At 62.4% G+C, this 27,387-nt stretch overlaps 1 protein-coding gene across 1 annotated transcript; it reads left to right on the forward strand.

The window, feature by feature from the left end:
• The first annotated feature begins 712 nt into the window (after positions 1 to 712).
• Positions 713 to 27,387, forward strand: LOC142921826 (protocadherin Fat 1-like). Its single transcript, XM_076063162.1, is given in 17 exon segments — positions 713 to 4,085; positions 4,224 to 4,348; positions 8,132 to 8,345; positions 8,648 to 8,709; positions 9,611 to 9,916; positions 10,033 to 10,249; positions 12,150 to 12,289; positions 12,903 to 13,199; positions 18,135 to 18,345; positions 18,615 to 18,686; positions 18,688 to 22,290; positions 23,166 to 23,552; positions 23,782 to 23,984; positions 24,680 to 24,833; positions 24,961 to 25,203; positions 26,023 to 26,412; positions 26,535 to 27,387. Coding segments are annotated over 17 exon segments (10,203 nt in total). The 3' UTR covers positions 26,741 to 27,387.

Here is a 27,387-nt window from a genome sequence, read left to right on the forward strand (position 1 = left end):
GTTAGGTTTGCGGCTATCTATTTATTTATTTATTTCCCCACGCGCCTCGGCCCGGAGACAACGTCATCAGCTGCGCGCACGTGCACAACGCTCGCACGGTTGGCCCCTGCAAGCTCTCACGCACCATCGACGGAGGCGTGCGTCCTTTTTTATTCGCCTGCACACTCTACAGGCAAGTCGCACACATTGGTATCGTAAGCATTTATATAATTACACTTTGCACCGCTGGCAGGGGTTGCCCCTAGCAATGCACACACGATCGGCACACATTTTCATTCGCGTTAAAACTGCAACAAAAACGCACACAACACGCTGAGGTTGAATGTCCTCTTCTCCCCACTCCACACCAATGCATCCTGTTACTACTATAGAGCCCCTAGATATTATTATTACTGCGCTTAGATAGTATTATTGTAGCGTGGCCGGGGGAGCGGCCCAGCCCACACCCTACCAAGGTGAGTGGGTCTCTCTGGTCTCGCAGTGGGTGGGTTTCTGTGGATCTCTGTGCCTGTAGAAACGTGCCTTTTCAAGTATTTGGCTGCTGCTGTAATTATAAATGTCCACGAGGTGACGACGACGATGATGAGCCACTTTGTTGAGCTATCGTTCACGACAGCCAATTCGCTTCTCAAAAAGCACTACCCGGTAGCTCAGCGGGGTGCCTTACCTGGCAAAAAAAAATAGTTTGGTTTGTGTTTGGTCTTGATCTGACATGTTAGAGGAGGAGGAGGAGGAGGAGGACCGACACCCCATTGGGAGCGCCAGACTTTGGCGTCGCCCACCTCTCCGACCGCGGCTCCGTGTCGTCGGCGGCTCTCGGGCGCAGAGCCTGACGCCCAACACGATGGCCTCGGCGCTCCTCCCGCTGCTGCTCCTGCTGCTGCTGCCGCCGTGCGGGAAATGCCTCGACGGGCAACGGGGCCGGCCGAAGCCCGCCCTGCGCTTCACCAGCTTGTCCTACAAAGCCACCGTCTACGAAAACTCCGCGCCCGGGACGTACGTGGAGAGCCAAGACAAGATGGGGATCCACGTCGGCCGCTCGGCCCCCGGGGCCCGGTACGCCGTCGTGTCCGGGGACGAGGGGGCCGCGTTCGAGGCGGAGGGGCTCGTCGTGGGCGACTTTTGGTTCCTGCGCGTCCGCACGAGGGGCGTGCCGTTGGACCGCGAGGAGCGCCACGGCTACACGCTGGGGGTGAAGGCGTTCTCCGAGAACAGCCGCGGTTCGGCGTCCGCCACGGTCTTCGTCCAGGTGCTGGACCGCAACGACCTGAATCCGCTGTTTTCGGCTTTGTCGTACGCCGCGAGCGTCGCCAACGACGCGCCGGCGGGCACCACGGTCCTACGTGTCGCCGCCACGGACGCCGACGAGGGCCCCAACGGGCGCTTCAGTTACGCCCTGGCGTGGCGCTCGGACGCGTTCGCCGTGCACCCGACGAGCGGCGCGGTGACGCTCGCCAGGAGGCTGACGGAGCCCGGCGACGCGGGGCTGCACGAGTTCAAGGTGATGGCCGTCGACGGCGGCGGGCTGAGCAGCTCGGCGCGTGTCGCGGTGAATGTGAGCCGGGCGAACGCCCACGCCCCGCGCGTCACAGTCGTCGCGACCCGCGGGCAAGGGGCGCCGTTCGCCGACCCCGCTGCCGCGTACGCGGAGCTCGCTGCGGTGGACCGCGACGCCGGCCCCGAGGGGGAGATCGTCGCCGTGGAGATCGTCGCCGGCGACCCCCTCCGGGCGTTCTCTGTCGCCCCGATGGACGGCGCCGGCCCCGCCTCGGCCTACGCGGTGAGGCTCTCGGGGCGGCTGGACTGGGCGGACTTCCCCTTCGGGGTGAACCTCACCGTGCAGGCTCGCGACGGGGGGAGGCCGCCCAGGCACTCGCGGCCCGTCACGGTCACGGTCCGGGGGGGCGGCGCCGCCGGCGCGTTCGAGCGGAGCGTCTACGCGGGCGCCGTCGAGCGGCGGTCTCCGCCCCGCGCCGTCGTGCTCGCGGTTCGAGCCTCTTGCGGTGCGCGGGGCTGCCGGTACGTCGTCCGAGGCGGCGCCGATGGCGACTTCTTCGCCGTGAACCCCGCCACCGGGGTCGTCTCCGTCCGCGGGTCCCTGGCGGCGGTCGACAGACGCCGCTTCGAGTTCGACGTCGGCACCGACGCCGGCCCGGGCGTCGCCGGGGTCGCGATCGACGTCGCGGACTACAACGCCCACGCCCCGGTCTTCGAGCGGCCCAACTACTCCGCCTCGTTGAGCGAGGACGTCCCGGCGGGCACGTTCGTGCTCATCCTGCACGCTGCCGACGACGACGAGGGGGACGACGGCCGCGTGACGTACGGCCTGGTGGAGGACGAGCCTGGCCCCTTCGCCGTCGACCCCCGCACGGGCATCGTCGTCACGACGGGGCCGCTGGACCACGAGGAGATGGCGGGGGCCTACCGGCTGCGCGTGCGAGCCTCGGACTGGGGGACTCCGTTCCGCCGGGAGGCCGAGGCGACCGTGACGGTGAACGTCACCAACATGAACGACAACGCGCCCGTCTTCGAGTCCGTAGACTGCATGGGCGAGATCCCCCGGGACCTCCGGCCGGGCGAGCCGATCTTCACCGCGTCGGCCATCGACGCCGACGAGCTCCGGCCGGTGCTCTACGGCATCGCGTCCGGGAACGAGGGCGGCTTCTTCGCGCTGGACGGCGCCCTCGGCGTCGTGACGCTCGCGCGCTCCCTCGCCGACGTCGCCGCCGGGCCGGCGGGGGCCTTCCGCCTCGGCCTCACGGCCACCGACGGGGAGCTCTCGGCGGAGACGGCGTTCCTGAACGTCTCGGTCGTGGACGCCGCTCCCGGACGGGTGCCGTCATGGCGGTGCGTGGAGACGGGGATCGCCCGGAGGATGGTCGCGTGGCTCCACCGGGCAAACCAACGGCGAAACCGCCCGCGCCCCCTCGCCGCCGGCGCCGTCAATCGGCACGCGCCGGCGTTCGCCGCCCCGGCGGTCGCCGTGGAAGTCCGCGAAGATTTGCCAGTCGGGGCCGAGGTCACCCGAATGGAGGCCACGGATCCGGACGACGGCTTCGAGGGGAAGCTGCTGTACGCCCTGACGGACGACGGCGGGGCGAGCGGCCTCGCCGTGGACGCGGAGACCGGCGTCGTGAGGGTCCTGGTGCCGCTGGACCGCGAGGCCACCGCCTCCTACCTCGTGAACATCGTCGTCCGCGACCTGGGCACGCCGCGGCGCTCCGCGAGCGCCACCCTCCGGGTCGTCATCTTGGACGTCAACGACAACCGGCCGGAGTTCTCGCGGCGCGCCTACGAGGCCCGGGTGCCGGAGAGCACGCGGCCGGGCCGCGAGGTGCTCCGGCTGGAGGCCGCCGACGGCGACGCGGGCGCCGCGGGCGCCGTGCGCTACCGTCTGCTGTCCGACACCGACCTCTTCCGCGTGGACGCTGAGACGGGCGCCGTGGAGGTGGCGGCGCCGCTGGACCGCGAGCGGCGCGCCGAGCACGCGCTGCTGGTGGAGGCGTCGGACCTGGCGCCGGAGGAGAGCCGCCTCTCCTCCGTCGCCGCGGTGACCGTGACGGTGGAGGACGTGGACGACCACGCGCCCGCGTGCGCGCCGGCGCCCCTCCGCCTCCGCGTGCCCGAGGACTTCCCGGTGGGGGCCGTCCTCGGCTGGCTGGACGCTCGCGACCCCGACGCGGGGCCGGCCGGGGAGGTGCGCTACTCCCTGCCGGGCGAGGACGAGGACGGCGGCACGTTCGGGGTGCACGAGACGAGCGGGGCCCTGCGTCTGGCGCGGCCGCTCGACTTCGAGAGGCGGCGCCGCCACGACCTGACGGTGGCCGCGCGCGACGGCGACCCCGGGGGGCCGCCGCCGGCCGCCTGCCGGGCGACGGTGGAGGTGGTGGACGTGGACGAGAACGACCACGCCCCGCGATTCGCGGAGTTCGCGGCGGCCGCCGCCGTGCGGGAGGACGCCCCCGTGGGCGCCGTCGTCGTCACCGTCACGGCCACGGATGAAGACCGGGGGATCGACGGGGAGGTGCGGTACTCCCTCGTGAATGAATCCGGCCTGGGCGTCTTCAGCATTCATCCAGAGAATGGTAAACCGCACCTACTCCCCCCCCTCCTTCCTCCCTTCCCCCCCCCCATCCTCCTCCTCACGGCTCACGACGCCGACTGACGGCTCACGCCGGCGCCCGTCTCTGCCGTGTGTCGTGCACGGCGCTCCGCGCCGGCAGGGATGATCATCACGGTGCAGCCGCTGGATCGGGAGACTGCTGACAGCTACTGGCTCACGGTGCGCGCGACGGATCGCGGAGTCGTCCCTCGCTTCTCCACACTGCACGTCTACGTGGACGTGCAGGTACGGAAACTCACACACACGTACAGACACACACGTATATACACACACACACGTATACACACACACACGTATGCACACACACGTATACACACACACACGTATTCACACACGTATACACACGTATATACAACAACAACAACAACAACCGCCATTCGCCACTAAGTGGCGGTGACGTCACCACGACGCTTGTGCCAGGCTATGTGCACCCTGAGGCCACGTGAAGTGTCGAACGCCCGCTGGCAGGAGGTCACGGGGCAGACCCAGGTGCCACGGGTCGACTGACTGAGATGACTGGCTGATGCACCACCTGTACCCCCTACTGTGCCAACCTGCTGTGCTTGAGCCACTCGGCGCTCCGCTCGTTGTTGTGAGCGTCGCTCCTCCGCCCTCCGTTGTTGTTGGATGGCGACTACCTCCAACTGCCCAGTAGCGTCCTTCACGAGCCTCCTCCACAGAGGCCGATCTTGACACCGTTGGTACCAGTCATCGGCAAGTCCACTCAGCTCCACGTCCTCCTGTACCACATCACACTATCTCTTCTCTAGCCCGTGCCGCGCCCGCTTAGCCCCCTCAATCCGGCCGGACAAAAGCTGTTTTGGCATGCGGTGGCTGGGCATGTGGGCTACATGACCCAGCCATCGCAGCCTTCCCCGCCGGAGGAGCTCACCGATTGGACCTTGCCCAGATCTTTCCAGGATTTGTGAGCTCCTCACACAATCCAGTCTGGTTAAACCCAGGATGGATCGTAGGCAGGCCAGCCTAAATGTTTCTAACCGGCGAAGATGTTTCATTAGGGGGGTCCACGTTTCGCAAGCGTAGAGAAGGGAGGGAATGACCGTGGCCGAGAAGACCTGAAGCTTAGTGCGGAGCGACAGACCAGGTAGCTTCCACACAGCGTTACGCAACCGATGAGTCCTCTGCTGTTAAACTGGAGCCAGTCATAAGCACACTGCCCAGGTATGGGAAACTCTCCACTCTCTCCACAACTGCCCCATCACCGATTGGGAGTTGTGGGGGTGGAGTGTCCGATGGTACAAAATACCCAGGCAGGTGCTTAGTTTTGGTGGGGCTGATGGTAAGGCCCCACCTCTTAGTGGCACGCTCCAGTCTCAGCAGCAGCGTCTCCAACTCCTCCTCTGAATGAGCAGCTATTACCAAATCATCAGCATACATAACGTGGTTGAGCAATAGGGAGCCATCCCTTGACCGCACCCGGGCATCGATCAGCCTCTCATTATATCTGTACCATATGGAAATTCCCTCGGTACAGCTATTGAAGGCTTCACGAACTATGTGGTCAAAATAGATGTTAAATAATGTGGAAGCCAGAGGACATCCCTGTCGCACCCCAAGGTGTACAGGGAATGGCTCTGACTCCCGGCCACGTAATTTTACCCGGGCCCACTCACCATCATGAAGGTCCTTAATGATCGTGAGCAGAGGGTCAGGTACTCCAAAAGCAGGAAGAACAACCCAGAGCCCAGGCCTACTGATGGTATCATAGGCCTTGACCAGGTCAATAAAGCAGATATGTAGGTCTTGTTGGAATTCCCTACACCTCTGCTGTAGCAGACGGACAGAAAATATGGCATTTGTGCAGGACCGCCCTTTCCTGAAACCGCATTGGGGCTCCGCAAGCCTCTCCTCAGCGTGCCTGGCAAGGCGATGCTGAATAATCCTTGCCAGGACCTTTCCCGGCACACTGAGGAGTGAGATGCCCCTGTAGTTGTTACAGTCTGTGCGGTCCCCCTTCTTAAAAAGGGGGACCACCAGGGCATCCTTCCAATCCTGCAGAACCCGTCCAGTGGTCCAGATCGTTGTTATGATGTCATATAGGGCAGTCTGTGCATAAACGCCACCCTCCCTCAGCATTTCGCTTGGGAGATCATCTCTGCCCGCTGCCTTTCCTGGTCTCAGACTCCGGATTGCCTTCAGGACTTCCTCAACAGATGGCACCTCAGCCAGCCACTCACAGGGGGTGACTTCTTCCAATATTTGAGGCACCGCAGCCTCAGCAGGGTCATCCTCACTTTGTGCCACGATGTTTTTCTGGCTGAGGGATTTTCCCTCCCCCAGGACCTCACAGAAATGCTCAGCAAATCTGAAAACCTGTTCCTGGGGGTCGGAGATTGGATCACCGTTTTTTCACCTAATGATGGTAATAGGTGTGGCGCTGCAGGTTACTTTTTTGATGGAGTTAAATAGAGATTTGTGATCACGGGCCACTGAGGCAGACTCCATCTCCTCAGCAACCCGCGACCACCACCCATCCTTGCAGTGCCTCACGGCTCTCCGAACCTCCGAGCGAAGGCTGCGGTAAGTCTCCTCATTCTCTGACGTGGGATTCTGTAGCCGATGACAGTGGGCCTGTCGCTTTTTCTCAATCATCCTGAACACCTCCTCTGTCAGCCAGGGTCTCTGGGGAGGTCTGGACCGTGTACCCAAAGCAGCCATTGCAGCTGCATGAGTCACAGTCCTAAACCTCGCCCATTTACCCTCGACATCAGGAGGAGTCGGGGACGATGCCAATCCCAGCCGCAAGCGATGATGAAATTCTCGCTTGCAACTTTCATCAGATAACTGAGACCAGGCCACTTTAGGTTGGAAAGGGGTCCTGGGTGTACACCCACCACCGGAGTGGAAGAATGGCAGGCGCATCTTACAGATGACTAGTCGATGGTCAGAGGGCAGATCAGCTCCACGGTAGGTCCTGGTGTCAAGGACGAGGGCTCACATCCGCTGGTCCGTCACTATGTAGTCCAGCAGATGTTCTTGCTTGGACCCGGCATGCAACCATGATGTTGTGTGGATGCGCCGATGCCGGAACAGCGTGTTGGTAATTACAAGCCCATGGGCTGCACAAAAATCTAGCAGCCTCCTACCGTTGTTATTGAGCTGATCTGGCCCATGCCCTCCAGTCACTCCATACCAGGTGCCAGTATCATGACCAACTCAGGCATTGAAGTCACCCAACATGATGACTCTATCCCGAGGGGCCACTTTAGCCAGCACCTGTGACAGGAGGTCATAGAAGGCATCTGACTCATCGGCTTTGCCTGCATCCCTCCACGGATGTTCATCTTCGGTGGGGGCATAAGTAACCACGACCACCATGCCTTGCCTCCGGTTGATGGGAAGGCCAGCCCAAAGTAGCCTGGGGCTTACAGCTTCCCACACCTCACCGCCACGCTCCCACACCCCCTTCATTTTTTTGTTCAAAAGAAGAGGCACACCCTGTTGTTTGGCAGTCTGCTGCCACGAGTAGAGGACTGTCCACCCCTCATGGTGGCAGGAGCCAGAGCCGGTCCACCGGACCTCCTGAATGCCACATAGATCCAGGTGGTACCGGTCCAGCTCCCGACAGAGGAGTGGCAGCCTCTCCTCCGCTGTGAGCATTCGAATATTCCACGTGGCCACCCGTAGTGGCTTTTCGTTGTTTCTGGAGGACACACACACGTATACACACACACACACACGTACACACACACACGTATACATACACACACGTATACACACACACGTATACACACACGTATATACACACACACACGTATATACACACACACGTACACACACACACGTATACACACACACACGTACACACACACACACACACGTATACAAACACACGTACACACACACGTATATACACACACACACGTACACACACACGTACACACACACAAGTACACACACACATACACACACATGCGTATGCACCGCTGCATTTTAAAACGACACACAATGCGAGTACCGTGTGTCTCTCCCCCCCCCCCCCCCCAGGACGTTAACGACAACCCCCCGCGGGCATCGCGTCCGTGGTACCAGGCCGCGGTGGCGGAGAACTCCCGTGGGGGCGTCAGGGCAGTGCAGGTGGACGCCTGGGACCTGGACAACGCCGCCGCCATGTCCTCCAACGATGCCCGGGGCAGGGGCCTCACGTTCAACATCGTCAGCGGAGACCCACAGGGATTCTTCACCATAAACAACGCGACAGGTGGGGGTTGGTGGTGGTGGAGAGCAAATCCAGAACATTTACAATTATAGTGTAGTGTAGAAAGCAAATCTATAACATTTACAATTATAATGTAGTGTATAGTGTACACTACATTATGCACGACACAACTATACACTACAGAATGTGCCAATTCGTTACTAGTACAGCACTAACCGGTGTGTTGGTGAGCAAATCCAGCAACATTTACTATCCACGTTGGCCCCCACCCCACCCCACTGCGTGCGTGTGCCGGCCGGCGTGGGATGGTTGTTGTTGACCTCCGGTGAACGGACTCGTTGCAGGCGTCATCCACACCACCAGCAGGCGGCTGGACAGAGAGAGGCAGGCGGAGCACGAGCTGGAGGTGAGAGTCACCGTGATGGTGGTGGTGGTGGTAGTGGCCTTCAATAGCTGTACCGGAGGAATTTCCATCTGGTACAGATATAATGGGAGGCTCATCGATGCCCAGGTGCGGTCAAGTGATGGCTCCCTATTGCTCAACCTTGCCAATGATCTGGTAATTGCTGCTCACTCAGAGGAGGAGTTGGAGGCGCTGCTGCTAAACGTGGAGCTTGCCACTAAGAGGTTGGGACTTACTATCAGCCCCACCAAAGCTAAGCACCTGCCTGGGTATTTTGTACCATCGGACAATCCACCCCCACAACTCACAGGGCAGTTGTGGAAAGAGTGGAGAGTTTCCCATACCCTGGCAGTGTGCTCATGACTGGCTTCAGTTTGACAGCGGAGGTCTCACTCCGAATCAGTCGAGCGGCATTATCTTTTCATCGGTTGCATAACGCTGTGTGGAAGCTACCTGGTCTGTCGCTCCGCACTAAGCTTCGGGTCTTCTCGGCAAATCATTCCCACCCTTCTCTACGCTTGCGAAACGTGGACCCCCCCTAATTGAACATCTTTGGCTGGTTAGAAACATTTAGGCTCACCTGCCTACGATCCATCCTGGGTTTAACCAGGGTGGATTGTGTGAGGAGCTCACAAATCATTAAAACATCTGGACAAAGACCCATCGGAGCGCCGGGTGGCTAAAGCACAGTAGGGGGCACAGGTGGTGCATCGGCCACTCATCTCAGTCAGTCGACCCGTGGCACCTGGGTGTGCCCCGTGACCTCCTGCCAGCGGACGTTCGACACGTGGCCTCGACGTGCACATGGCCTGGCACAAGCGTCGTGGTGCCATCACGGCCACTTAGTGGAGGTCGTTGTTGTTGTTGCGCGTGTGTCTGCGTGCGTCCCGCCCGCCGGCGCCAGGTGTCCATCGTGGACGGCGGCGTGCCCCCGCGTGAAGCGAGGGTGGCGGTGACGCTGAGCGTCTCCGACGAGAACGACAACGCCCCGCGCTTCCGCAGGAACCTCACGCGCGTTTACGCGGTGGCGGCGAAGGAGCCGACGGTGGTGGCCATCGCCCGCGTCTACGCCGCCGACGCCGACTGGGGCAACAACGGCATGCTGTTGTACACCGTCCGCGGGTGGCAACACAATTACTATTCCGATGAGCACGGAGTCGTCTACAGCCGGAGCGACTTGCACCGTGCGGGGACATCCCACTCCATCCTGGTACTGGGCACACTCCCCTCGCGGTCCTCCCCCCTCATCCTCACGGACACGCTTCACAATGTTGACCCCCCACCGTGAAGCAGAACTCGCCGATCTCGCCGTTGCCCGCCCCGCAGATCGAAGCCAGAGACTCGGGGCAACCGCCGACCTTGCCGTCGACGGCCGTCATACACGTGGAGTGGATCGCCGCTCCCCGGCCGCCGGAGACGCCCGCGGCCTTCGGCCTGAGCCGGCACGCGGTCACCGTGTCGGAGACGGCCGCCGTGGGCTCCGTGGTGATCGCGCTGCCCACGCAGAGCACGGCGGGGAGCCTCCTCTGGTTCAGCATCACAGGTCACGTGGTGCCACCACACACATTCCACATCCCACCCCACATCATGATGGTGTGTTAATGGTGACATCATGATGATGGGTTAACGGTGACATCATGATGATGGGTTAACGGTGACCTCATGATGGTGTGTTAACGGTGACCTCATGATGATGTGTTAATGGTGACCTCATGATGATGGGTTAACGGTGACCTCATGATGGTGTGTTAACGGTGACCTCATGATGGTGTGTTAATGGTGACGATGATGGTGTGTTAATGGTGACCTCATGATGATGAATTAATGGTGACCTCATGATGATGTGTTAACGGTGACCTCATGATGGTGTGTTAATGGTGACGATGATGATGTGTTAATGGTGACCTCATGATGATGGGTTAATGGTGACATCATGATGATGTGTTAACGGTGACGATGATGATGTGTTAATGGTGACCTCATGATGTGTTAATGGTGATATCGTGATGGTGTGTTAACGGTGACGATGATGATGTGTTAACGGTGACATGATGGTGTGTTAATGGTGACGATGATGATGGGTTAATGGTGACGATGATGTGTTAGCGTTGACCTCACGATGGTGTGTTAACGGTGACATCATGATGGTGTGTTAATGGTGACCTCATGATGATGTGTTAATGGTGACCTCACGATGATGGGTTAACGGTGACATGATGATGGGTTAACGGTGACATGATGATGGTGTGTTAATGGTGACGATGATGATGGGTTAACGGTGACGATGATGGTGTGTTAATGGTGACAATGATGATGTGTTAACGGTGACGATGATGGTGTGTTAATGGTGACGATGATGATGGGTTAACGGTGACGATGATGTGTTAACGGTGACGATGATGATGATGTGTTAACGGTGACATCATGATGGTGTGTTAATGGTGACCTCACAATGATGGGTTAACGGTGACATCACGATGGTGTGTTAACAGTCACATGATGATGGTGTGTTAATGGTGACCTCACGATGATGGGTTAACGGTGACCTCACGATGATGGGTTAACGGTGACCTCACGATGATGGGTTAACGGTGATATCATGATGGTGTATTAATGGTGACGATGATGATGTGTTAACGGTGATGATGATGATGTGTTAATGGTGACCTCACGATGATGGGTTAACAGTGACATGATGATGGGTTAATGGTGACATCATGATGGTGTGTTAACGGTGACATCATGATGATGGGTTAACGGTGACATGATGGTGTGTTAACGGTGACATCATGATGGTGTGTTAATGGTGACGATGATGGGTTAACGGTGACATGATGATGGTGTGTTAACGGTGACAATGATGGTGTGTTAACGGTGACATCATGATGGTGTGTTAATGGTGACGATGATGGTGTGTTAACGGTGACATGATGGTGTGTTAATGGTGACGATGATGATGGGTTAATGGTGACGATGATGTGTTAGCGGTGACCTCACGATGGTGTGTTAACGGTGACATCATGATGGTGTGTTAATGGTGACCTCATGATGATGTGTTAATGGTGACCTCACGATGATGGGTTAACGGTGACCTCACGATGATGGGTTAACGGTGATATCATGATGGTGTGTTAATGGTGACGATGATGATGTGTTAACGGTGACGATGATGATGTGTTAATGGTGACCTCACGATGATGGGTTAACAGTGACATGATGATGGGTTAATGGTGACATCATGATGGTGTGTTAATGGTGACATCATGATGGTGTGTTAACGGTGACATGATGATGATGGGTTAACGGTGACATGATGGTGTGTTAACGGTGACATCATGATGGTGTGTTAATGGTGACGATGATGGTGTGTTAACGGTGACATGATGATGGTGTGTTAACGGTGACGATGATGATGACGTTAGGGGGGCGCCGCGTGTTGACAGGCGGTGACGTGGAGCACAGCTTCCACGTGACGGAGCACAGCGGCGTTGTGGAGGTGGCCAAGCCGCTGGATGCCGAGCGGTGCTCCTCCTACCGGCTCACCGTGACGCTCACCGACGGGACCAACGCTTCAACCACCCTGGTGGGCGGGCACGCGTGTCTGTGTGTGTGTCTGTGTGCGTGTCTGTGTGTGTCTGTGTGTGTCTGTGTGTGTCTTTGTGTGTGTCTGTGTGCGTGTCTGTGTGCGTGTCTGTGTTTGTGTGTCTGTGTGTGTGTCTGTGTGTGTGTCTGTGTGTGTGTGTCTGTGTGTCTGTGTGTGCGTGTCTGTGTGTGTGTCTGTGTGTCTGTGTGTGTGTCTGTGTGTCTGTGTGTGTGTCTGTGTGTGTCTGTGTGTGTGTGTCTGTGTCTGTGTGTGTCTGTGTGTCTGTGTGTGTCTGTCTCTGTGTCTGTGTGTGTGTCTGTGTGTGTGTCTGTGCGTGTCTGTGTCTGTGTGTGTCTGTGTGCATGTCTGTGTGTGTGTCTGTGTGTGTCTGTGTGTGTGTGTGTGTCTGTGTGCGTGTCTGTCTGTCTGTCGCACAAGGTGGGCGTGACGAGGCCGTCAGGGCGACGCGGTGACGTCACGAGGCCGGGGGTTGCCGCGGTGGCCGCGTGAGACGTGCCGGGTGCATCGGCACCTCTTGCCAATTCCTCCTCACCACCACCACCACCGCCACCCGCATCACCACTTTACTCACCCCCCCCCCCCCCCCCGCTAGGTGGTGGTGACGGTGCAGGACGTGAACGACCACCGGCCCCGCTTCTCCCGTGACCTCTATGAGGCGACCGTCACCGAGGACGCCTCTCCCGGCGCCTCCCGGATCCTGCGGCTGGAGGCGACCGACGCCGACGCCGGCGCCGCCGCCGCCCGGCTCTCCTTCTTCCTCGTCGGCGTGGGCGGCGGCGACGCCGTGGAGGGCCGGCGTCTGTTCCGCGTAGACCCCGTCACCGGCGAGGTCACCGTCGCCGAGAGGCTGGACCGAGAGGCCAAGTGGAGCCACGTACTCACCGTCATGGTGAGTACGTGGCTCCACGCCGGGTGTGCGCGTGTGTACGTGTGTGTGTACGTGTGTGTACGTGTGTGTGTGTACGTGTGTGTACGTGCGCACATGTGTGTGTGTACGTGTGTGTGTACGTGTGTGTACGTGTGTGTGTACGTGTGTGTGTGTGCGTGTGTGTACATGTGCACGTGTGTGTACGTGTGTGTGTGTACGTGTGTGTACGTGTGTGTGTGTACGTGTGTGTACGTGTGTGTGTGTCCGTTGAACTTCGTCCGCAACTGTACGTAGCCAACTGCTGATCGAAGGCGACGATGATGACGACGACGACGCCGTGACCACCGTCTTGCGTGGTGACCACAGTGTGCGGTGTACTTCATAGTAATGCGTATAGTGTAGTTTGTCACGTAAACAAGCCGTGTAACTAAATCGCCACATTTTGTTTGGGTGACACAAAACCTTGCCGACCGGCCGTGTCAGGCGGCGGTGGCACAGTCGGATGACGACACGTTGCACGCGACCAGCACGTCCCTCCACCGAGAATGGCGTCTGCCGCGAAAGCCTCCTGTCCGGGGGCGTTCGGAGCGAGCGCTCCGCTCAGCCCTCTCTCTCTTCACTCTCTCACTCTCTCTCACTCTCTATCTCACTCTCACCCTCTCACTCTCTCACTCTCTCACTCTCTCTCTCACTCTCTCACTCTCTCTCTCACTCTCTCACTCTCTCTCTCACTCTCTCTCTCTCACTCTCTCACTCTCTCTCTTACTCTCTCACTCTCTCGCTCTCTCGCTCTCTCACTCTCTCTCACTCTCTCGCTCTCTCACTCTCTCACTCACTCTCACTATCACTCACTCACTCTCACACTCTCTCACTCTCACACTCTCTCTCTCTCTCTGCGCATGCGTGGAGGAGGCTGCGTCCAGGTGAAGTTCCGCGCTGCTCACCTGGATCAATGGGGGCCTGATTTTCCATAAATTAGGCCAAGCCTGAGAGAGGTTACAATGGGGAGTTTAAACATCGCTCTTCCCCTCGTTTTGTAATGGTTTATTCCCTTTGATTTCTTCTTTATTTTTGCTCACTGAGTCGTCCCGGAAAATTTATTCCGAGCGGCTCGTGGGCTGAACAGAGAACGGCAACAACGACGACAACAACAACAACGACGACGACAACAACAGCGAACACGTGCGCAGGTGTGGCTGCTGCCGACCACCACCATGGTGCAGCGCACCGCGCTGGAGACTCTCACGAGGAGGAACGGTTTCGCCACCTTTCCGCCGTCCGGGATCGCCGTCGTCGCCGCCGCGGTGGCCGCGACGACGTCGGCTATGCCGGCGTCGTCGCGGCCCAGCGGCAGAGCGGAGGGGTCACGGTGTACGTGGCGGAGGAGGCGATGGCGGCGCGCCTGGTGGAGACGGGGCTCACCGTGGGTGAGCTTCACCTGCGGTGCGCCCCGCTCGCCACGCCCGCCGTCAGGGTGGCGCTCTCGGGCACGCCGCCCTTTCTGAGCGGCGCCGACCTGCTGCGGGACCTCCAACGCTACGGGACGGCGGTGTCGAAAGTCACGCTGCTGCCTCTACAAACGAGGGACCCCGGGTCGGCGCACGTATTGTCGCTTCAGCGCCAGGTTTTTATGGTCCTGAAGGACGGCAACACGGACTTAGACATTAACTTTAAGTACACGGTGCAGGGCCACGTGTACACAGTACACGCATCCACGGCGGGGATGCGTTGTTCCGGGTGCGGATGCAGCGGCCACGCCCGGAGGAACTGCCCGAACAGGGCGAGCGAGTCCGCCGCGCGTGCTGCTCCGCCCGCAACAGGGCGGGCGGAGCAGCAGCAGACACAGCAGCAGCGGCCGCAGCAAGAGCACCGCCATCAACTACAACAAGAAGAACACCAAAATCAACAACAGCAGCAGCAGCAGGGAGGGCAGCGGGGTGATCTCGCCGTCCTGGCAGCTGACTGCGGGGCACGGACGACCGAGGACGAGGGAGACGTTTTCGTCCGCCCGTCCGCCCCTCCCTGGCGGAGGAAGCGGAGGGCAAGGAGCGACCCCGCGTCAGCGGGACGCGTCGGGGCCCCCGCGATGCGGACGGTGGTCGCCGGCGACAACAGCGAGCCAGAGGACCGCACGGAAGCGGCGACGGGGAGCGACGGCGAACCCGGGCCGCGGGACGGGATGAGCAACGACGGCGGACTCCACCTGCCGGACGACGTCGCGGTAGCAGAGCGACCGTCGGAGCCGGACCCAGCCTTGGCCGCTCCGGAATTGCAGACCAACAACAACAACAACCGCCATTCACCACTAAGTGGCGGTGATGTCACCACGACGCTTGTGCCAGGCTATGTGCACACTGAGGCCACGTGAAGTGTCGAACGCCCGCTGGCAGGAGGTCACGGGGCAGACCCAGGTGCCACGGGTCGACTGACTGAGATGACTGGCTGATGCACCACCTGTGCCCCCTACTGTGCCAACCTGCTGTGCTTTAGCCACCCGGCGCTCCGCTCGTTGTTGTGAGCGTCGTTCCTCCGCCCTCCGTTGTTGTTGGAGGGCGACTGCCTCCAACTGCCCAGTAGCGTCCTTCATGAGCCTCCTCCACAGAGGCCAATCTTGACACCGCTGGTACCAGTCATCGGCAAGTCCACTCAGCTCCACGTCCTCCTGTAACACATCACTCCATCTCTTCTCTAGCCCGTGCCGCGCCCGTTTAGCCCCCTCAATCCGGCCGAACAAAATCTGTTTCGGCATGCGGTGGCTGGGCATGCGGGCTACATGACCCAGCCATCGCAGCCTTGCCCGCCGGAGGAGCTCACCGATGGGACCTTTCCTAGATCTTTCAAGGATTTGTGAGCTCCTCACACAATCCAGTCTGGTTAAACCCAGGATGGATCGTAAGCAGGCCAGCCTAAATGTTTCCAACCGGCGAAGATGTTCCATTAGGGGGGTCCATGTTTCGCAAGCGTAGAGAAGGGTGGGAATGACCGTGGCCAAGAAGACCTGAGGCTTAGTGCGGAGCGACAGACCAGGTAGCTTCCACACAGCGTTACGCAACCGATGAAAAGATATTGCCGCTCGACTGATGTGGAGTGAGACCTCTGCTGTTAAACTGGAGCCGGTCATAAGCACACTGCCCAGGTATGAGAAACTCTCCACTCTCTCCACAACTGCCCCATCACCGATTGGGAGTTGTGGGGGTGTAGTGTCCGATGGTACAAAATACCCAGGCAGGTGCTTAGTTTTGGTGGGGCTGATGGTAAGGCCCCACCTCTTAGTGGCACGCTCCAGTCTCAGCAGCAGCGTCTCCAACTCCTCCTCTGAATGAGCAGCTATTACCAAATCATCAGCATACATAACGTGGTTGAGCAATAGGGAGCCATCCCTTGACCGCGCCCGGGCATCGATCAGCCTCCCTTTATATCTGTACCATATGGAGATTCCCCCGGTACAGCTATTGAAGGCTTCACGACCACCACCACCATCACCTTCACCGGCGCCGCCGTGCCTGACGGTGCCGCGGCGCTCGAGGGTGCCGTGACACCTGACGGTGCCGCGGCGCACGCGAGAGACGAGCAGCCCGCCTCCCCGTCTGACGGGGCGATGGCTGCTGGACCCGCGGAGGTACACCACCCCAAGCCCAAGAAAAACCCGGCTCGGGGTGGCCTGACACGAGAGGCGGCCGCCAAGCCCCAAGAGAACATACAAGGTGACTGTAAAAACAACAGCAACGAAAATAACGACAACAACAACACCTACAGGGACGACGGGTGGTTAAGGTCCAACGTTGTTGAGAACACAAGTGAAACGAGCCGCCCGCGAGTCCGGAGGGGGATAGAGTACAACCCAGGGGCCATCATTGACTATGTACGACACCCCTTCAAGGGGCGCGCGGGCACCTTCAGAGAGCAATTCCCCGACGCGCTGGCCTTCATGCAGGCCGCGCGACCACTTTGCAAGGATCCGCAAAGGTAAGTCTGCAGCCGGAAGGAGGCCGATAAGGTGGAGGCTCTAGTACGGAAGGCAGAGAGGAGGTATTCCTCCCAGCTAAAGGGCCCCCCCCTGCGGCCACCGCCAACACCAACACCTAGCGTTGTGGCCTCGGGATTTAAAAGGGCAAGGTGCGCGATGACGCGCGCGGACTCGAAATGGTTTCCTCTGCGCACGCGATCACCAAAGGCTGGCGGTGGACCGTGAGCCACCTAAGCTGGCGGTGGCCACGCCAGGAGGTGTGCTGTGCGTGCCTCGTGTGCAGCACGTCCACTGAGGCGGTCTGTATACCTACCTGCATTGGCGGCGATCAGCTGCGTCATTTGGATGTGCACGCGGTGACACGTGCGGACCGATTTTGATTTGGTTTTGGTGGTTGGGTTCACCCGTACCGTGGGGGGGGCGGCGCGTGGTTCGCACTTTGGACCAGGTTTTTTTCCCGCTTCTGTGTCATTGCAGAACGGTGTTGTTTTTCGATATGTGCGCTTGTGTTGACGGTGACGAGGTTGTTGCCTGTGGCTGGTGTCGATGGTCTTGCGTGCAATGACGCGCACGGACATTGTTGGCTTTTTTATTGGCGACTCTCGCAATGGAGCACCGGAACCGTCCAGGGCATTTGCTGCTGGACAATAAAGTTTATTTAAAAGTCAAAGTCTCTCACTCTCTCTCTCTCACTCTCTCTCTCTCACTCTCTCTCACTCTCTCACTCTCTCGCTCACTCTCTCACTCTCTCTCACTCTCTCACTCACTCACCCTCTCTCACTCTCTCTCACTCTCTCTCTCACTCTCTCACTTTCTCTCACTCACTTTCTCTCTCTCACACTCTCACTCTCTCTTTCACTCACTCTCTCTCTCTCACTCTCTCTCACTCTCTCTCACTCTCTCTCTCACTCTCTCTCTTACTCTCTCTCTCTCACTCTCTCACTCACTCTCTCACTCTCTCACTCTCTTTCTCTCACCCGCGCGAGCAGGTGCAGGACGGCGGGGTCCCCGTGAGGCGAGCGTACGCCACGCTGGCGGTGAGCGTCAACGATGCCAACGACCACGCGCCCCGCTTCACCGGCGGCCCCTACGAGGCCCGCGTGGCCGAGTCGGCGGCCGTGGGCTCCGCCGTGGTGCGCGTCACGGCGACGGACCGCGACGACGGCCCCAACGCCGACGTCAGATATAGCATCAGATACGGTGACCGCCGCTTCCGCCGCCGCTCCCGCCACCCCTCCCAACCGCCCCGGGGGGGGGGGGGAGTTTCTGCACAGGGGCACGTTTCCAGCGTCGTGGTTTCTCCGTCGCGTCCCTCTCCCCGAGCGAGTCGCGAGCCGCGGGTCCAACTCGGATCGCTCGGGAGCCGACGGGCGCCGCGGTTTCCCCCGCGTCGTTTGCCCTCGGCGTCTCCCTCCGGATTCGGTGACGTGAACTCGCGCCCGTCCCGCTCCTCCGAATTCTCCCGGCAGGAAACGTGGGGAATTCCTTCGCCGTCCACCGCGCGCTGGGCGTCGTCTTCGTGGCGAGGAAGCTGAATGGCTCCGCGCCGCGTCACGAATGCCGCCGTCCGCGTCGTCGTCGTCGCCGCCGACGCCGACGCCCCCCCCAAATTCGCCTCCGGAGGCGGCGGCGGCGGCTACTCGGCAGAGGTCGCCGAAGGGGCCGCGCCCGGGAGCTTCGTGCTCGCGGTGAGCGCCTCTGGCCGGTCGACGGTCGCCTACGAAATACGGGAGGGCGATCCCGAAGGCGCCTTCGACATCCACCCGACGTCCGGGGTCGTTGCCGCCAAACGGCCGCTGGACCGCGAGCGGACGCCGTCGTTCCAGCTGACGGTGCGGGCCACAGACGCGGCGGGCCTCTCGACGGACGCGTCGGTGACGATCCTCGTGCTCGACGAGAACGACAACGGGCCCGTCTTCGACCGCCCTCGCTACCGCGGGGCCGTCGGCGAGGAGGCGGCGGCGGGGACCCCGGTGCTGGACCCGGACGGCGTCCCGCTCGTCGTCAGGGCCGCCGACGCGGACGACGGCGAGGGGCGCGCGACGGTCGCCTACGGGATCGTCGAGTTCGGAGCCAGGAAGTACTTCTCCGTCGACCCGCGCACCGGGGCCATCAGGGTCGCCAGGGCCCTCGACCGCGAGACGACGGCCGAGTTCCGCTTCCGGGTGACCGCCTCGGACGGCGGCAGCCCGAGGATGTCCGCCGAAGCTCCGGCCAAGGTGACGGTCGCCGTGCTGGACGCCAACGACTGCCCGCCGGCGTTCTCGACGGCCGCGTACGAGACGACGCTGACCGTGCCGACCCGCGCCGGCGTCCGCCTGCTGACCCTGGCGGCCTCCGACCCGGACGTCGGTGCCACGCTGACCTACCGCGTCGCCTCGGGAAACGTCGGCGGCGCGTTCGCCGTGGACGCGCGCACCGGGGACGTCGAGGTGCGAAACGCCTCCCTCCTCGCCACCGGCTACGACCTCGGGGTCGAGGTGTCCGACGGGAAATTTCGGAGCGCCGCGCGGGTGAAGGTCTCCGTGCGGGCGTTCGGCGGCAGGCTGCGGGTTCCGCCAAAGATCTCGGCGCGCATCCCCGAGAACGGCGCGGCGGGCGCCGTCGTGGCCGCGGTCGTCGCGACGGGGGGGGACCTCAACGAGCCGCTCGTCTTCGACCTGCTCGACCCGAGCGGCGCGTTCCGGATGAGGCCGACGGCGGGCGTCCTGGAGACGGCCGGCGTCGCGTTCGACAGGGAGGAGCGCGATCACTACGAGCTGCTGGTGGAGGTGAGGGGCGGCTCGCGGGCGCGCCCGAGCGTCGCTCGCACCGTGGTCGAGGTGGCCGTCGAAGACGTCAACGACAACACCCCGGCGTTCGTCGGCCTGCCGTACCGCGCCGTTGTCGGGGCGGCGGCGGCGCCGGGGAGCGCCGTGCTCACCGTGGCGGCCCTCGACCGGGACGTCGGCGAGAACGCCAGGGTGAGGTACTCGTTGAGGGACGACCGCGACGGCCGCTTTCGCGTCCGCCCTTCCGGCGGCGAGATCTTGCTGAGGACGAGCTTCGCCCCGGGCGCGTCGGGCAAGGACTTCGTCGTGACCGTGGTGGCGACGGACTGCGGGACTCCTCCGCTGTCGTCTGCGGTCGGCATCACGGTCACGGTGCTCGACGAGGACGCGCCGGCGTTCGAGAGCCTCTCCCACGTCGCGTGGGTGCCCGAGGACGTCGGGCCGCCCGCGCCGATCGCTCACGTCCGCGCGGCGGGTCCCGAGGGCCTGCCGCTCGTTTTCTCCATCGTCGACGGCGACCCCTTCGACCAGTTCTCCGTCGACTTTGGCACGGGCGTCGTGAGCGTTGTCGGCTCGCTGGACCGCGAGACGCGGGCCAACTACCGCCTCGCGGTGCGGGCCGCCTCCCCGGCGACGGGCCTGCATGCCGACGTGAGCCTAGACGTCGTCGTCGGGGACGTCAACGACAACCGGCCGCTCTTCGCGCGGGGCGCCTACGCCGCCACGCTGTCCGAATCCGCGCCCCCGGGGACCTCCGTCGTCCGGGTGAGCGCCGTCGATGCCGACGCCGGCCCCAACGGGGCGCTCCGCTACGAGATCGTGGACGACGGGGAGAAGGGCGGCGAGGGATTCTACGTGGACCCGGACGGCGGGCTGGTCGTGACCACGGCGCCCCTGGACCACGAGCGGAGCAGGCTCCATCGTTTCTCGGTGCGGGCGACGGACGGCGGCTCCCCTCCCCTCGCCTCCGACGTCACGGTGACCGTCGCCGTCGAGGACGCGAACGACAACGCGCCGGTGTTCGAGCGGCCGCTGTACGAGGCGTCCGTGAGCCGGCTGTCTTGGCCCGGGCACTTCGTGGCCGTGCCGAGGGCGTTGGACGCCGACGCGTCGGACGCCTACCGGCTGCGGTACGCCATCGTCTCCGGCGACGACGACCCAGCGAGCTTCGCCATCGATGCCGAGACGGGCGTCGTCTCCGTCGCCATCCCGCTTGAGCGGAAGAAGCCGGCCGCCTGCTACCGCCTCCGAGTCTCGGCCACGGACGGCGCGTTCGTCGGCGACGCCACGCTGGCGGTCGACGTGCGGCCCACCAACCGGCACGCCCCCGCCTTCGAGCGGGCCGAGTACGCGGCGGAGATTCCCGAAAACTCCGTGGCGGGGACCCCGGTGGCCTCGGTGCGGGCCACGGACGCCGACGCGGGCGCGTTCGGGCGAGCGTCGTACTCCATCGCGAACCGGTTCGCCCGCCAGCGCTTCACCATCGACGGGAGCGGGCGGATCTTCGCGAGGGCGCCCCTCGACAGGGAGGACCCCTCGCAGAGGGCCGTGGACGTCCGCGTCGTGGCCCGGGACGGCGGAGGCAGGGCGGCCTTCGCCACGGTCAGGGTCGTCGCCACGGACGAGAACGACAACGCGCCCCGGTTCGTCGCCGCCGAGTACTCCGGCGGAGTGCCGGCGAGCGCCGCGAAGGGGACCACGGTCCTGCGGGTCGCCGCCACGGACCGCGACGAGGGGAGCAACGCGGCCGTCGTCTACTCGCTCCGGAAGGGGTGGGAGCCGGACGCCTCCGAGGACGTCCTGGAGGTGGAGCCCCTGACGGGCCGCGTCATCACCAAGGGCGGCCTCGCCGGCCTGGAGGGCTCGCGGCTGTCGTTCTTCGTCGTGGCGGAGGACGGCGGCGGGCGCGCCACCGCCGTCCCCGCGTCCGTCGCCGTGCTGCCCGCCGGCACGGCGGCGCCGGCCTTCGTCCAGGCGGCCTACGAGCTGACGGTCGCAGAGGACGTGCGGGCGGGGAGCAAGGTTGGCGCGGTGGCGGCCGCGCTCGCAGGCGACGAGGCGGCCGCGTACGCCGCAGTGCCTGGCGGTGGCGGCGGGGTGGCGGATGACGGCGCCGGGGGCGGCGCATTCGCGGTGGTCGCCGGCGACGGGCGGATCGTGGTGGCGAGGGCGCTCGACCGCGAGGCCGCGGGGAGCCACCGCTTCGAGGTGAGGGCCACGTGGCGGCGGGGCGGAGCCGACGTCACGGCGCAGGTCCCGGTGACGGTGCGTGTGGAGGACGTGGAGGACGAAGCGCCCGTGTTCGAGTCGAGCGTCTACGAGGCCACCGTGTTGGAGAACCTGCCAGGCGGGGTGCTGCTCGTTCAAGTGAGAGGTAACGCAACCGTGTGCGGCGCTGGGCTCACTCGGTCAACAAACGCGTCTTTGTGTGGGTGTCTGTGTGGTGTGTCTATGGGTTTCTGAGCGAGTAGTCTATGGGTCACACAGATAGCTCCAAATGGTAGGGGCTGCCACTCTTCGGTAACCAATTTAACCAATTTACTGGGAAAATATCACGGCGGGAGGAAGTGTCCGCAGGGACGAGGCCTGGAAACAGCAGGGCAGGTGGGGGACCCCGCCTGACGCTGTTGACGCAGCGGCGTGCTCTCCCCTGGCGGTGTCGATTGCGCGTGCCGCTGGTTCTCTGCGATGCTGGCTCGGTCGATGCTTGGCGCTTTCCGCCCTTTCTCGACGTTGATGGCTTGACATTGCAGAACTCTTTGGTGACTGATCGACCTCGGTGGCTGGCCGTCGTCTTCGCTAGTTGGTCGCCGTCTTCTGCCGCCGGTAGCTGTGATGACGATGTATGGCTCGTGTCTCTCTTCTTATGCCAAATTTCTTCCTCTGCCGCCTTCTCACCAAGGATCGGAACTTCCTTTGATTTCACTCTGTGCTGTGGGGGGGGGGGGGGGGGTGGGGGGTTGGTTGTACGTGTGTCCGTGTGTTCTGATTTATTAAGCCATCTGTCTGTTCAGTCTCACCCTGGTTTGATTCTTTTATGGCTTATCTCCGTCCCTCGGTTGTGTGTGAGAAACTGTTGCTGTGAGGGGAGGGAGGGGTGTTCACCTCACCCCATCTGGCCTCCAAGCGACACCATGATTGATAAAAAAAAAATATTGGCAAAATCATTCTTAATATCAATTTGGAAAAAAGGCCTATATACAACACCCCCCCCCCCTCCCCCCATCCTCCCCCTGACCCGTCCCTCAGCGACGGACCGAGACGGCGGTGCCCAGCCGGTGTACAACCTGGTCGAGCCGCGCGAGAGCGGCGACGCCGGAGAAGCGGAGCCGCTCTTCATGGTGGACGCCCGCAGCGGCTGGGTGAGCACGCTGAGCCGGCTGGACTGCGAGGCCCGTGACAGGCACCACCTCCTCGTCAAGGCTTTCGACCCGGCACGCCCCGAGCGCCCGCCGGCCGTCGCCAAGGTGCTCGTCATCGTGAGCGATGCCAACGACCACCCCCCGCGGTTCTCGGCCTCGGTGATCGACGTCCGAGTGCCGGAGGACGCCGCGCCCGGCCTGGCGTTGGCTGTCGTCCAGGCGGACGACGCGGACGCCGCGCCGGAAAACCGGGATCTTACGTACCACCTGACAGGTAGTGTGCAGTAGTGTATAGTGTAGTCTACTAGTACGCCACTACACCTGTTGTGTTGGAGTGAACCCACCACCGCATTCACAGTTGGTCGCGGAAGCCTCTGCATTAAACCGACTCTCGTCATCATACTCTCGCCATCATACTCTCTTCATCACACTCTCTTCGTCACACTCTCCGTCTCGACGGCGAGCGACGTCCGCGTCCCACCCCCCGTCCACGCTGGCCACAGGTGGCGACCCGCTGGGCCACTTCTCCCTCGGCCCCGTCAAGAGGGGGGGCGAGTGGACGCTGCGCCTGGAGCGGCCGCTCGACCGGGAGGAGCAGGAACGCCACCACGTGCTGGTGATGGCCACCGACGGCACCTTGGTGAGGACGGTCGTCGTGGCCGTCACCGTGCTGGACGTCAACGACAACGGCCCCGTGTGTGACAAGGTATCCGTAACCGTAGACTCGCCACACAGGCTCACAGACTCGTCATACCCTACCACACCACCGTACTGCTGTAACGCCATGAACACACGGTATACTTACCTGCACTGGTGGACAGACGCCAGTAGGGGGTGGTATGTGGGCCACCGGGGTTCCCAAGACCCCAATAAGGGGGCTGTGGGAATATTCTAATATCCCCTGGAACACTCTGGAAGGAAGGCGTGGCCAGGGGCAGAGAGGGCGTGGCCAGGGGTGGAGAGGGCGTGGCCAGGGGCGGAGAGGGCGTGGCCAGGGGCGGAGTATAAAAGCCGGACCCCTGAATGGGTTCCGCAGTTCTCAAGTTGAAGACTGGAGACCGGGCTTAGAGTAGGACCCTGGGAACCCCCAGACCCACTGTCCTTGTAAGGGCCGGGGCTGTGAGGGAAAGTGGTCGGACCCAAGGACCTTGGCCGGGTTGAGTCAAAGTAGCCTCCCCCTAGGGCCCCTAGCCGCAGGGCTGAGAGTGTACGTGGTCCCAGTCGATAGGACACGATAGCCCGGAGGCCACACCTCCCCAGATGGCGGGCGTAAGGGGCCGTCACCCCCTTTGTGTTAGTGGCCCTGTGCTATAGTTACTGTTAAATAAGTGTCGCCTCGACTACCGGCTCTCCCTCACCTTTGGGCTCACTGCACTACCGCTGTGCCCCACGGTGCCCCAGCTGTGGTACAACGTCACCGTGCGGGAGGACGTCGCCCCACAAGTCTTCCTGCTGAGGGTTTCAGCCCGTGACTCCGATTCCGGCTCTAACGGAACCATCGGGTACTCGCTGCACGGTGCCGGAGCGAATCTCTTCCGCTTGGACCCCGTCAGCGGTAACGCTCATCGCGCTCTCTCCATCGCGCTCTCGCAGCCGTCGGGGTTGTGATCAAATTTCACGTCCACCTCCTGTGTAGCGGGCGAGGTGGTTAACGTCTTTCTCGTCGGCGTGGCCCCGCGTAGGGGAGCTCTTCACGCTGGCGCCGCTGGACCGCGAGGCCGCCCCGGCCCACGCGCTCGCCGTGGCCGCGACCGACGGCGGCGGCCGCTCCTGCCGGGCGGAGGTCCTCGTGAGGGTGGAGGACGTGAACGACTCGGCCCCGCGCTTCCTTACGGGGTCGCCCCCCCGCGCCGTCGCCCTGCGCCTGAGCCACGCCAGTGTAGGGACGGCGGTGACGAGCGCGCGCGCCGTCGACGCCGACCTGGGTACGACGGTGGCGACGTACACACGCGCCCGCGCGTGACTTTGAGTGTGTATGTGCGCGTGTGTGTGTACATTATGGGTAGCGGTTAGCGCGCAGCGCTACGAACCTGGCGAACATCGCCACTCGAGAGACAAAGGCGGCCGGGCGTGGTGCTGGCCACCCACCCCCTCGTGTGCCACGGTGCCGGCCTTCATAGGTGCTGCTCTCTTACAGCACTTGCCCCTACAGCCTGAGGCTACACATGGGATCTTTGGCAATCTAGACATGTTCTTATCGGTGAGTTCCGGCAGGCAAGACTGCGTTGGCTCGGTCGTGTAGCCCGCATGGCCCAGCCACCGCAAGCCCAAGCAGCTCCTGTTTGGCCGGATATAGGGGGCTGAACGGGCGCGGCACGGGCTAGAGAAGAGATGAAGTGATGTGGTACAGGAGGATGTGGAGCTGAGTGGACTTGCCGATGACCGGTACCAGCGGTGTCAAGATCGGCCTCTGTGGAGGAGGCTCGTGAAGGACGCTACTGGGCAGTTGGAGGCAGTCGCCCTCCAACAACAATGGAGGGCGGAGGAGCGACACTCACAACAACGAGCGGAGCGCCGGGTGGCTAAAGCAAAGTCGGGGGCACAGGTGGTGCATCGGCCACTCGTCTCGGTCAGTGAACCCGTGGCACCTGCTGGGTCTGCCCCGTGACCTCCTGCCAGCGGGCGTTCGACACTCCACGTGTCCCCAACGTGCACCTGGCCTGGCACAAGCGCCGTGGTGACGTCGCCGCCACTCGGTGGCGAACGGCCGTTGTTGTTGTTGTTGTTGTCGCCGTGTATTGTAGGCCCCCACCGCAAGGTGACTCACTCTCTGCTGAACTCTGCCGGCGACCGCTTCGCCATCGACGGCCGCTCGGGTGTCATCACCGTCAAGCGTCCGCTGGAGAGCCGCGACGTCTACAGCCTCATGGTGCTCGCCCACAGCGGCGGCGGAGCCTCGGCGACGGCGTCCTCCACCGCGGTGATTTCCGTGTCCCTGCACGACAACAATGAGCGCGGCGTCGCCGCCGCCCCGGCGTTCCGGCGGCTGGCCTACCGCGCCACCGTGCCGGAAGACGCGGCGCCGGGCACCGCGGTCATCGCCGTGGCGGCCGTCCTCGGCGGGGGGGGCGCGGTGAGCTACGGCGTCGCCGGCGGCAACGAGCTCGGGGCCTTCGACGTCGACCGGAGGCTCGGTGAGAGACGCGGCGCAGGGCGCAGGCGGCGGTCCCCTCGGGCCGTGGGGGGGGTCCCCCCGTCCGTGTGTCTCCGTCTCTCCGTCTCACAGACGTGCGTCGCGTGTGCCGCGTGTGCCCAGGCGTAATACGCGTCGCGGCGAAGGCCCTGGACTACGAGAAGCGCCGCCACCACTACCTGACGGTGTGGGCGGCCGCCGCCAGCGACGACGACAACGACGACGCCGCCGGAGGGGCGGCGACTTCGCCGAGCGCCGTCACCGTGGTGACCGTGGACGTCACCGACGTCGACGACGACGCGTCCGCGGTTCCCCCAATGGGCTCGTGAAGCGCCGTCGTCGGGGAGGACGCCCTGCCTGGCGACGCCGTCGTCGGGGAGGTGGTGGCGTTGACCCGTAACGACGCGGTTACGTTGTCGCTAGACCGTCGGCAAATTTACATTTCAACGGGATCATTTGGCCAAACGGTCATCGTCCCTCGTGGTCGTCATCGGCAGCTGGCAGCTAGCAGCAGCAGCAGCTCAGCGAGCGGGGGGGGGGTCTTCACCTGCTGACCGTCAAAATGCACCGTTGCTTTTGTTTTGCACGAGCAGGATTTAAATTCGCGAACTCTTCCCGTTGCCGAGCCGCTCACCGTCACGCCCAGCCGCCTGCGGGGCTACCGTGGGGTGCCAGGACGCGGCGACATCATGGTGACCATGGTGGCTGGTAGTGTTCGTTGTTCAGTTGAAGAAGCCGTCTCCCTACTGTGTTTGTGCTGCGCCGTTGAAGCCGCCTCCTTCGCCGTTTCGGCATCCGTTGAGTGGAGCGGCAACGACAGCAGGGAGGAGATGCTGCGTCCTCGCCACAGCCGGCGTGTGGGCGGCGAGTCCACGTTCGACTGATGGTGCCCCCCTCTCTCCTGTTTGTTTGGTTTAGACCCTCGCCCCCTTCAAAGTTGCGTTCGAATAAAAGAAACCACGCGGTTTGAAATGGC

The sequence above is a fragment of the Petromyzon marinus genome, unplaced genomic scaffold (assembly GCF_048934315.1).
Source record: "Petromyzon marinus isolate PM22_M1 ecotype Great Lakes invasive population unplaced genomic scaffold, UKy_Petmar_22M1.pri1.0 PM_G_Scaffold_9, whole genome shotgun sequence".
Lineage (NCBI taxonomy): Eukaryota > Metazoa > Chordata > Hyperoartia > Petromyzontiformes > Petromyzontidae > Petromyzon > Petromyzon marinus.